The following is a 12,612-nucleotide window of genomic DNA, read 5'->3' as shown; positions in this document are numbered from 1 at the left end:
GCAAAAACTGGCAAAGGCACCAAGGTATTGGGAGCAAATAACTGGAGAGGGAAAGGTAATAGAATGAAAAGACGTTTGACTGCTGTTTAGAGATTGCCTTCCCTATCAAGGATTGATATCAGAGTACAGGAAAAGAACAAAATAAGGTGGGGTCCTAAAAAGTCCAGCTGCTGTTTAAAAAGGAGTAATTAGTAGAGCATATAAAATATCGCATGATAAATGTAAGACTCTATCAGAAGAGGTTAGAAAGGACTGAGAAAAGAGATTGTATAAGCAGTTTACAAAGAAACAATAGGGGATATATGTATGTCTACCAAATATGCAACAAAATATAGAAGAGTTTTTGCTTGGAAATGTTTACATGGGTATTTTTATGCCCCAGGTAAACTCCAGAGAATTTTTCCTTAGGTAGACAGCAAATGTCGAAGGTGTGATGGTGAAGAAAGAGGTAATTCAGAACATATTTTGTGGGAGTGTAATGAGTTGGCAGACTTTAAAGATTTCCTGCAGACTACTTTGTCAGAGATACTGAGCGAGCAAATTCATGTATGTAGTAAAAATTTTTTTTTCTGAACTATGACACAGAATTGGTGTTGCCTAGACTTAGTAAGGCCTTGCTGAGTCTTATTATGGTAGCTGCCAAAAAGGCAAAGTCTAAACCAGCAGTACTAGAAGTAGTGAATATAGTAAGACATAAAACAACTGGAATTGGAATCTTTAGAGAAGAGTAGGAGCAAATTGCATAGAAAAATGGAGTTGTGGGAATAGTACATACAGAGGGGGAATTGGGTTTAAAAGAAGGCAGGATTTGAATGAGCTGTGTAGTGTTTGACTGACAGTGATTGGGTAGATTATAAGTCATGCATAATGTTTGCGACTAAAATTGTCAGCATGGTTCGTCATGTATAATGCTTGCAACTAAGATTATGTCAAAATGGTTTGTTTTCATTTATATAAATGTTTGATTGCCTGTGTCATAAGTGATAATTTAATAAGGATATTTCCTGTTTAAAAAAAAAAAGAACTTCTATTGATGATATTTGCACAGCAGCCACATGGTCCAGTGCTCATACCTTCGTTACTCATTACAAATTCGACCTAATCTCCAGAAGCAGAGCTGCTTTTGGTTCAGGGGTACTCCAGAACATCCTTCCATGAGGGCCACTCAAAATTCACGTAGCTGGGGACTCTGTCCCATCTGTTGAGGAAAAATAAAAAGGGCATCAGATTTAACACCTCTGTCCATCCCCCTTCCTATATTCTTCTGGAGTGAACTGTTGGATTTCTTATTGGAACTTACAGTTCCGGGTTTGAGCCGTATTCTTTGAGCTGTCCCTTTAACTAATTAATGGGGCTCTTGTGACAACAAACTTGATCTGAGGTACTGTGGATGGACTAGGGCATTATGGGTAGAGGGAGAAACTCAAAAGTTGGATCCACAGATGCTTAGTTATTTGGAGTACATAATTTTTAAGTAAATCTTTTACACAGCTGTACTGTATGGCTCAGTGCAATCAAATACTGTTGAGTATTTTTTTCATTTAGCATATAGTTTAATTATTTTTGTCTAGTGACTTTATGTAATGCAAATTATAACTTTTCTTTAGGTGTCTGTCTCAAGTGTACTGTAAGGGTGCTCTGTAACAAGAGTTCTTATTTGTTGTACTTTATAATGTGTATATGGTTGTTAGAAGTTGATTAGAGATGAATCCTTTATTGTTTTGTTGTTTTTTTCCTGAAAAAATAAACCATTGTTTCTTTATTTCTCTCCTTCGCTTCTCTAGGTCATGCTGTAAGAAATATTCAGGCATTTAATGTCCTTCAGAATGCTTTTTTAAAAGCCAAAACAAGCTACCTTGCACGAATAATTCTTGATGCCATTTCAAACATTTATATAGCAGACAATGCCAATTATTTCATCCTTGAACCACAGCACACATTATCACAGTTTGCAGAGAAAATTCCCAAAATGCCAGAAGTACAGACCAAATACTTTGAACTGCTGGAGTTTGTTGTCTTTACATTGAATTATATCCCTTGTAAAGAACTTATCAGTGTCAGCATTCTGCTGAAGTCTAGCGCATCCTACCAGTGCAGCATCATTGCTACCAAAACATTGCTGAAGTTTACCAGGCATGATCCCATCTTCAAGGATGTCTTCAGGGAAGTAGGTCTTCTGGAGATAATGGTGAATCTTCTCCATAAATATGCGGCCTTCCTGAAGGATCCCACTCAGGGCTTAAGTGAACAAGGTATGCTTTCATTTATTTAATTTTGTAAACATCTTGAGATCTTTTGTAGATGGTTGTAATTTAATTGTAGAACTTAAAGTAGTGCTATGTTCAAGTTAGAGAATGCATTATTTTAAGATGTTTTGCAGTAGAGTGCAAAATGGCTTTTTCAGTTGTATTATTTTAGAAACTGGATTCCTTATTTAGCAGTACTTGAACATTTTGTCGAACAGTAGAGTTTTCTCTTCTACAGTGAATAACCATTGTAGTGTTGCACAACCACAAGATCTTTGCTGTAAATATAGCATACTAGGCTCTGAGCTGTTTATATGGGGCTGTGCTAACAGTTGGCATTTGTATTTTGGGCTGTTGGACATTGCCTGGAGACCAAGGAGCCTAGTGACTGTGGCATAACATAGGTGGAATGTAGCTTGTGCTTCTTTTGCTCACATTCACTGCACCTTAGGTTTCTCAATTCTGGTGTATGAAGGAGTAGGTTTCCTTGGTGAAGGACTTGAGTAAACTCTTGTATGTTCATTGGACATTGTGTGATCTTTGAGAATGTTGATTGTAGGTAACATAGAAGCATGTGGTGTTTGCTGTGCCTTCTGTCCCAAGGTATGAGGCAAAGCCAGACCTAGAATTAAGCAAACTACTTCATCACTCTAATAAGAGGCTAGATTAGATGGTCCAGAGGTCTGTTTTCAGCCACATCCTGAACCAAGAATACAACAGGCTACAGGTCAGGCACTGGTGACATGCAACCTTGATTAATGAACAGTATCCAAAAATAACAATTAGCAGTACTAATATCCAGTCATAAACTGGCAACTACAAAGGTTGCCAGCTTGTCATGCTATAACTGTAAACACCACATGTCGTAGAACTTAGAACTGGCATTAGCACGTGGCAGCTGATACTTGTGGTGTCCTAGAGGAGCTGAGACATTGCAGAGCTACTGGGAAGCAGGAAACAATTAAAACTTACTCAGATTATTTATTTAGTTATGTATTATTAATATTATTATTTATTGACATTTGCTTACCAGGAAAATCCAACTGGGTAGAAGCCCATCTTCAACGGAATCCTGGGTAGAAGGCCATCTTCAACGGAATCCTGGGAAGAAAAGCTCCAAAATATTGCAAACAATTTTAAGAACAAAATTTTACAGTCTTCAAAAATAAAACATAAACATTTTAAGTAAGTGTAACAAATTAGACATAACATAAAAACATTGGTTAAGAAACAGTACACTGTATATGAAAACATTAGTCAAGAAACAATACACTGTATATGGTATTCGTTTAATATTTAGCGAAATTTTAGATAGTTTGTAAAGAAGTTAAAGATAAGTTAGTCTAATATAAACAGGAATTGCAATATGAAGCGAGGGAAACACAGAATTATGGTATATTTAGAGAGGAAGTCAGTGAAGCAAATTAGATAACAGTAAGGAAGTAAGTGAGGAGGGGAGAGTAAAGACATGCAACGAATGAAAAGGAATTTGTTTACATTTAGGGATATAGTTTATCCTGGCTTTGAGCAAGAAAAAAAACAGATTTTCGCTATGAAGTCTTACATGGTGGTTTTGAAAGATGGGAGGAAGGATGTAGACCTGATGGATACAGGTAAGGAGTTCCAGGCATTAGCAACCTTGTAGAGGTACAGACAATGGCCATCAGATTTGCTAGGTTTATAGACAGGAGTTTTTGGTCACTGGATTGCAACAACCAACTGGGAACATAGTTGTGTAGAATGTTTTTTAGTGCTGGACAGGAAGATGGAAGCTGGATAATTTTATAGGCTGTAAGAAGTTGTATGTTTGTTGATGTGGCAGTTCTTACCAATTTAAGCTTTTCAGTGTTTGGTTCTGAAAGGGGTATGTGCTTCAAAATTAGCAACTTTGTCCAAGTTTTAATTTTTGTGAAGCATGGAGGTTAGTAAGGATTGGAGCTCCATAAAGATGAGTGGGGAGGAGTGGGAAGTATAGTTTTAGTCACATCGGTTGTTGTTGTGTCTTTTGGCTTTTCCCGGTTAGGGTTGCCACAGCGGAACTCTGGTCCGCTAATAATTGGCAGTGGATTTTTTTACGTGCCAAGTTGCCAGCCCTGACGCACAACCTTCAACGAATGTACGCCCTTTCACGCATGTCTGCGCACACAAGATGCTCTAGCTAAGAATCGGAACAGAACACCGTCTTACTGTGAGGCGACAACGCTACCGCAGCACCACCACCGCATCAGTGACACTCTGTAAAGCATCCCTAGTTTTAGATTGAGTTTTTCTTATGCAGTTTGTGTATTTATTTATTTAGCATTTGTTTACCAGGGTAGTCCGACTGTGTGGCAACCCATTTTCAGCGGAGACCTGGTGAGAAAAGCCCCAAAGACAGTTACAATATTAAAATACAACATTTAGAAACACAGGTATACAAAAATATTTAGGAATACTAGTTTGAATACATTATAATGACTAATAGCTGCCCAGAACATAAAAAGTACATTCAGTAGAATGAAAAGGAAAATAGTAAGCCAAGATGGTATTTAGTCGAAGTCAGATTAAAATTACTAGTAAAAATTTGAACTTTATAGGAATTTATGAAAAAGGAACATCAGAAGCCAGCCTCCCCCTTCTAAGAGACCTAGGACTGAAGTTGTTTATGATTCTTCTGACCAGGATTCTGATTTTTCTAATGATCTGGATTTGCCCTTATCTACTTATGAGGATTCTGATGCAGAGAACTCTATTCCCTCTGCTTCCCCTCCAGAGGATTTTTCTTTTGGTGAAACCTTGCATACTCTAAGGGAACATTTCCACTGGGAAAGCCAGGATTTTTCTGATTCAAAAAAGAGGCTTAGGGATTTCTTACTCCTGCCTCAGCGTAGACCTTTAGCTATTCCTCCAGTACTGGACATTGTTGATGATGCTTTTTCAGAATCTAGTTTGGCCCTTGATTCCTTGCCTCCTGCTCCCAGAAAACCTGACAGATATTACAGGGTTCCTGATTCTCACAAGTTCCTTTTTAAAAATCCTATTGCGGATCCAGAGACTATTTCGCAGGGACCCAAGGGCATTAAGGCTTCTACTGCTAAAAATCCTACCGCTTCTGATAGAGACTCCAGGGCGCTGGATAAATGGGGTAAGAAGGTTTACATTTCTGCAACCTTGGCCATTAGGGCTTTAAACTGCCAGTTTCATATGTTAAAGTATCAACATGTTATTGGATTGCTTAAACAGAAAATGATGTTGATTCCTGACTGTGTGGAAAGTAAAATATTGCAGGATTTAATGCATTCTGCTGAAGAGATTGGAAAACATACTTTGCAATGTGGATTTGATTCTTTAGAGGCCTCTTGCAGGGCTGCTGTTACTGGTTCTGTGCTCAGAAGGCATGCTTGGCTTAAGGAGCAATCTTTACCTAATCATGTTAAAGCTAAATTGTTGAATGCTCCCTTAAATCTGGACCTCCTGTTTGGCAACTAGGCAGAGGAAGTTCTTAAAAAGATGGAAGATAAAGCTAAATCTATGCAAACGGTTAAAGATTTCTTGCAAGTTCAGCCTCCTAGATTTAGTAGGCACTGGCCCTCTAAGAATTGGTCCTTTCCAGCCTCTTCAAGGTCTTCTCAAGCCAAACCCAGATATAGCAGAAACCCCAGGTTTCAGTCCCAGGGGGACACACAAGACTAAGCAGTGGAGGGTTTCCGCACCCAAATCAGGGAATAGTAAGACTCCCGCCTATGACTTGCTTCTAAAATTTCCAAGCACTTTCCAACTGAATGCTCCTTTAGGCGGAAAGATTGGCCTGCAGGCCAAAAACTGGGAACTCATTACCCAGGACAAATGGGATGTTCTTCGTGTTTCACTGTTGCAGTCATTACATTTGAGTAATCTGCTGGCAGGTTGCCCTCAGTTTGCCTGAATTCCAAAGTCTTGCATCCTGTGTCGGTTGCTGTCTCCTCTTCCATGACGTTAGGTCGTCAGGGGTATAAAACAGGCAGCCGGCGCCATTTTCTTCAGTCTTTCTTGCTGCGCGGTGCCCGAAGCAGTTCACAAGTGCCGGTCGGCCGACTCCTGAAATTTTCGAATTCGAGTTTCAGAACCGAAGTCATCACTAAAGCTAAGTACCCCGTTAGTGAAACTTTTTCTTGCTCCATACCGATGTCAGTAAAAGTTAATAATTGCATTACTTGTGGGAAGCAAATACTTCATAAGGATTTCCATTTATACTGTATTCCTTGCCTAGGTCCTGATCATAACGTGCCTAGCTGTCGATTTTGTGCTAAATTTCACCAACGCACTATTAAGAATAGGTATATCTTTGCTTCAAAATATTTTGGAAATAGATTTAACTATCCGGAAATGTCATCGGATAGCAATCCAACTACCGGAGTTCACAAAAACGCAAAGAAAAGGACAGAGACAGACCGTCGAGGTACAAAACCGACGATGAAGCTTCTCCTAAGCCAGTCGCCGGTTCACCAGTACTCAGTGAGGCGCTTTCGCAGTCCCTGATACACGCTACTTCCAAGTCGCAGGCCTCTACCGAGACCCATGTGGAGTCCGGCACGCCGCAAGATTCTCAATTTATTGTACCCGCGGATGTCTCTCCCTCGGATGGGTCTGGAGCCGCTGAGCAGGCACCAACTTCTGAAGGTGTATTCAGGCCACAACATTTTTATATAAAACTGACGCCAGCTTCTAAATCAAAGACAAAAGCAACATCTAAAGCTACAAAACCGACGCATGAGCCACGTGCACAGGCCTCTATGCCCAAAAAGCAGATGATCAAAATGGCTGAAGACCTAATTACCTTGATCAGGGGTTCCCAACCCCATCCTGATAAGAGGCCTAGGCAAGACACTGATTATGAATCTTCAGATCAGGTTTCTATTTCTTCTGATTCCTCTTCTGATCAGGAATTATCTATACCACCCTATGAGGATTCTGATGCAGAGGAATCTATCCCATCTGCATCTCCTCCTGAAGATTATTCCTTTGGAGAAACCTTGCATATTTTGAGGGAGCATTTTCACTGGGAGAGTCAAGATTTCTCAGAATCAAAAAAGAGGCTTAGGGATTTCCTTCTTCTCCCTCAGCATAGGCCTTTAGCCATACAGCCCATTTTAGACATTGTGGATGGTGTGTTTTCGGAGTCAAGCTTGACTCCAGACTCCCTACCTCTGGCTCCTAGCAAGTCAGACAGATATTACAGGGTTCCTGACTCTCACAAATTTTTATTTAGAAACCCTGCTGCTGATCCTGAAACTATTTCACAGGGTCCAAAAGGTGTTAAGGCCTCAACAGCAAAAAATCCTACTTCCTCTGACAGAGATTCCACAGTACTGGATAGATGGGGAAAGAAGGTTTATACATCTGCAACCTTGGCAATTAGGGCCTTAAACTGCCAGTTTCATATGCTCAAGTATCAACAACATGTTATGGGATTACTGAAACAGAAAATTATGTTGATTTCTGAATGTGTAGAAAATAAAGAATTGCAGGAATTATTGCATGCAGCAGAACAAGTTGGAAAGCATACTTTGCAATGTGTTTTTTATTCCTTAGAGGCCTCCTGCAGGGCCGCAGTTACTGGATCTGTGATTAGGAGGCATGCCTGGCTAAAAGAGCAAAATTTGTCTGATCATGTTAAAGCTAAATTGCTGGATGCACCTTTACAGCATGATACTCTGTTTGGTATTAAGACAGAAGAGGTTTTAAAGAAAATGGAAGACAAAGCCAAGTCTATGCAAACTGTAAAAGACTTCTTACAAGTGCAGCCACCAAGATTCATTAGACACTGGCCTTCAAAGAATTGGTCCTTTCCTGTGTCAGACAGAGCACAACGGGGCAAATCCAGGTGCCCTAAAGGTTCTAGATACCAGTCACAGGATTCTTACAGGTCAAAGCAATGGGGTGCTTCTACCTCCAAATCTGGAGGAAATAAAGCGCAACCCGATTCTTACAGGTCAAAGCAATGGGGTGCTTCTACCTCCAAATCTGGAGGAAATAAAGCGCAACCCTACAGTAAACAGTCTCAATGACTTCCCTCTGCCATCACCAAGCACTTATCTTTTGGCAGCACCCTTAGGGGGAAAATTAGCAATTTATGCTGAAAATTGGCAGGTAATAACCCAGGACAAGTGGGTGTTAAACTTAGTATCTCAGCGATACAGATTCCACTTCTACACTGCCAATTGCAAATGGTTGGCCAGATCTGCCAAAAAATCAATGGGCAGAGGCACAGAAACAAGTTACATCCCTCATGGATATGGAGGCTATTCAGCCAGTGCCAGAACAGGAAAAAGGACAAGGGTTTTATTCAAGACTGTTCTTGGTACCCAGAAAAGGCGAGGCCTGGCACCAAATACTGGATTTATCAATTTTGAACACATTCCTGGACATTCCAAAATTCAAAATGCTAACTCTACAGCAGCTTCTACCCATGCTGGGCAAGAAAGCTTTGCTGGTGACATTAGACTTAAAGAGGCATACCTGCATATCCCAAAAAAGGGAATCGTGCAGAAGATAATTCCGTTTCACGGCTGGCTTTATGCATTACCAATTCTCTGCACTGCCCTTTGGCTTATCTACTGCACCCAGGGTCTTTACAAAGTGCCTGGCACCAGTAATTGCATTTTGCAGACAAAGAAGTATACAAATCTATCCTTACTTGGACGACTGTCTCATTCAAGCAGAGAACAAGGACATTCTTCTTCAGTATCTGGCGTTTGTGAAAAGGCTTCTATCATTCCTAGGGTACGCAATAAACAAAAAGAAATCACAACTTGTACCCTCTCAAAAGATAACATTCCTGGGTGCAAGCTTGAATACAACTGCCCAGATGGCTTGCCTCACGCCAGACAAATAAAGACAACTGACTATTTACTTCAAACAAATGGCAACAAAAACCCAGTTATCTGCAAGACCAACTCTGCAGGCTTTGGGGTTCATGGCATCCTGCATTCTACTGATTCCATATGCGAGACTGCATATGAGGAAACTATAGTGGTACCTAAAAAGTTTATGGAGTCAACATTGTCACAGTCTGGAAACAATGATTCCTCTCATTCCCTGCCTACAACAGGAGTTTCTTTGGTGAGCAAAGGCATGTCACCAAAACATGGGACAGGCTTTCACTCTTCCCCCTGCCAGCCAAACCTTAACAACAGACGCATCAGACTATGCATGGGGGGCCCACCTGGCGGGAAGATGCATTCAGGGCATATGGACTCCAAAACAAATGCATCTGCATATCAACCAAAAAGAGATGCTAGCTGTTCAAAATTCCCTGACAGCCTTCAAGGACTTACTTCATCCAGGACAACTACTGATAAAGACGGACAACACCATGGTTATGTGTTACATAAGCAGGGGAGCACACATTCATACCCCCTTTGCAGACTAGCCATGGCACTGTGGGGTACAGCTTTGACTTACAAAGTACATCTTCAAGCTCAATTCCTGCCAGGAAAGCAAAATACTCTGGCAGATGACTTAAGCAGAAACCTTATGGACCCTCACGAGTGGAAACTAGATCCACAAGTCTTCAGCATAATAACAAAGAAATGGGGGAGCCCGGACATAGGCCTGTTTGCCTCTCCTCGGAATTATCAACTGGACAAATTCTGCACAAGGACTTATCACGGACAAGCATGGAAAGTGGATGCCCTATCCTTCAGTTGGAAATCAGTCTACGCCTTTCCTCCTCTGCAACTTCTTCCCGAGGTCCTACTAAAAGTCAGACAAGAAAAGATACTAATTGCCCCAGACTGGCCCCGCCGATACTGGTACCCAATCCTAAGGAATGTGTCACAATTCCCAGCTTGGTACTTGCCTCAAATACCTCACTTACTGTCTCAGCAAAACAATCAGATCCTGCACAGTCAGCTCCAAACACTGAACCTGGCAGCATGGCTGATCATGTAGTTATTCAAACAACACCTCTCAGTAAAGCTGTGATGGATGTCATTTTGGAAGCCAGAAGGCCCAGTACTAGAAAATCTTATGCTGATAAATGGAAGAGATTATGTGCTTGGAACCAAGCACAAGGAACTGACACAGCAGAGCCAAATATTCCTCAGATTTTACAATACTTGACTGAGATTCTTGACAAAGGCCTATCTTTTTCATCAATAAAAATCCATGCCTCTGCCATCTCGGCTCATTCCAACACAGAGCCACCAATCTTTTCTCATCCTTTGCTAAAACAGTATCTTAGAGGGGGCCAAAAATTTAAGTCCTCCCAGACGATCACCAATCCCTGCATGGGATCTCAATTACATGTTGGAAAAACTCACCCTGCCTCCATTTGAACCAGCTGCTACTGCAGATCTAAAGTTCTTGCCATGGAAAACAGCTTTGCTCCTGGCAATTACTTCAGCAAGAAGGGCCTCAGAGCTGCAGGCCCTCATGGCTGTGGCAGACAGGGTGTCCCTCAGGACCAATTCTTCATTTATGCCTAAGGTGGTTTCCAGTGTGGGACTTAACCAAACTATTCATCTACCAACTTTTTATCCAAATCCGCAGAACAAGGGGGAGCGGATTCTGCATTCCTTGGACGTACACAGACAACTAAGATTCTACTTGAGCAGGACTAAGGCTCTAAGAAAAACTGAGCAGTTACTAGTGACATTTGCTGCAGGAGCACAGGGAAAGGCTATTTCAAAGCAGACTATTTCAAAGTGGATAAGCCACTGCATTCGTTTCTGCTACTTACACCATATCAAACCAGTGCCCAAGGGCATTAGGTCTCATTCCACCAGGGCTGCAGCTACATCAGCAGCTTTTCTCAGAGGGGTACCAACCAAAGACATTTTAGAGGCTGCTACTTGGAGTTCTGTTCACACTTTTACAAAGCATTATCATTTGCCTCTCTACTCTAAGTCCAGGGCAGGCTTTGCCACCGCAGTTCTGCAGGGCCTTATAGCCGTCCCTAATGCAGTTTAGCTCCAGCCTCCCGTCCATAGCTTTGGGATTCTACCCAAATGTAATGACTGCAACAGTGAAATACGAAGAACATAGTACAGATGTTCATCGTGTTACACTGCTGCAGTCATCACACTTGGGTTATCCTGCCGTCAGTCGGTCCCGCAGTCAGCCAGAGTTCCAAAGTCTTGGTCCAGCGTCAGTTGCTGTCGCCTCCTCCCTGACGTCAGTGCGACAGGGGTATAAAAGATGCAGCCGACGCCATTTTCTTCAGTCTTTCTTGCCGCGCGGTGCCCGAAGCAGAAGCAGTTCGCAAGTGCCAGTCGGCCTACTCCTGAGATTTTCATTCCGAATCCAGAACCGAAGTCTTCTAAAAAAGCTAAGTACCCTGTAACTTTTTCTTGCCTCAGACCGATGTCAGTAAAAGTTAATAACTGTATTTCTTTTGGGAAGCAAATACCTCATAAGGATTTCCATTCCTATTGTAGGTCCTGAGCACGACGTCACTGGTTTTGTGCTAGGTTTAACAAGCGCACTATTAAACGTCTGTTTGATTTTGCCCGACATTATTTTTGTAGAAAATTCAATTACACCATGCCGTCGGAAATTCCGACGACCGCAATGCATAAAAAGCGCAAGACAAGGACAGGCATCCGAGGCCCAAAACCGACGACGAGGCCTCTTCTAGGCCGGTCACCGGTTCTCCGGTTTTCAGCGAGGCGCCTACGCAGCCCCTGACGACCGCTTCCACAGAATCACAGACTGCATCCGACTCCCACGTGGAGCTGGCTGGGCCTTCGGACGCACTAGGCCTTCAGCTTACCGATCCTACACCTACTGAGGGAATCGAAGTAGCTGAGCAGTCTACAGCTACAGAGGGTGTTTTCAGACCTACCCACTTAACCATAAAACCCTCTGTTAAGTCTAAGCCCCCCTTAAAAGCAAAGAAACAGACACAACTCTCTCCAGGACAGGCTTCCATGCCTAAGAAACAAATGCTAAAAATAGCCGAGGACCTAATCACCCTGATCAGGGGGTGCCATCCCCCTCCTGATAAAAGGCCCAGACAGGATGCAGACTATGACTCTTCTGACCAGGTGTCCATTTCCTCTGACTCTTCCTCGGACCTAGGATATTCTTTACCCCCTTATGATGATTCTGATGCTGAAGAATCAATTCCGTCAGCCTCTCCGCCTGAGGATTACTCCTTTGGGGAGACCTTACATACCATGAGGGAGCATTTCCATTGGGAAAGTCAGGATTATTCAGAATCCAAGAAAAGGCTCAGAGACTTCCTTTTGTTGCCTCAACACAGACCCCTTGTTATCCCGCCAGTTCTTGACATTGTGGATGGTGTGTATACTGAATCCAGTTTGAACCCTGACTCCTTACCTCCAGCCCCAGTTAAACCAGATAGATATTACAGAGTCCCTGACTCTCACAAGTTTCTGTACAA

At 42.1% G+C, this 12,612-nt stretch overlaps 1 protein-coding gene across 1 annotated transcript in view; it reads left to right on the top strand.

Annotated features, from left to right (window-relative positions):
* WDFY3 (WD repeat and FYVE domain containing 3) overlaps positions 1–12,612 on the top strand; it is a 5,086,165-nt gene that overhangs the window by 1,568,875 nt on the left and 3,504,678 nt on the right. The window contains exon 9 of the mRNA XM_044059488.1: positions 1,785–2,252. Within this exon, the coding sequence (XP_043915423.1) occupies positions 1,785–2,252 (468 nt within the window). The remainder of the gene's footprint in view (positions 1–1,784; positions 2,253–12,612) is intronic.

This window comes from Protopterus annectens, chromosome 17.part0 (assembly GCF_019279795.1).
Source record: "Protopterus annectens isolate FY-2018-M chromosome 17.part0, PAN1.0, whole genome shotgun sequence".
Taxonomy (NCBI): Eukaryota; Metazoa; Chordata; order Ceratodontiformes; family Protopteridae; genus Protopterus; species Protopterus annectens.
The sequence above is the reverse complement of the archived record's forward strand: the minus strand, read 5'-3'. Positions and strand labels throughout refer to the sequence as shown.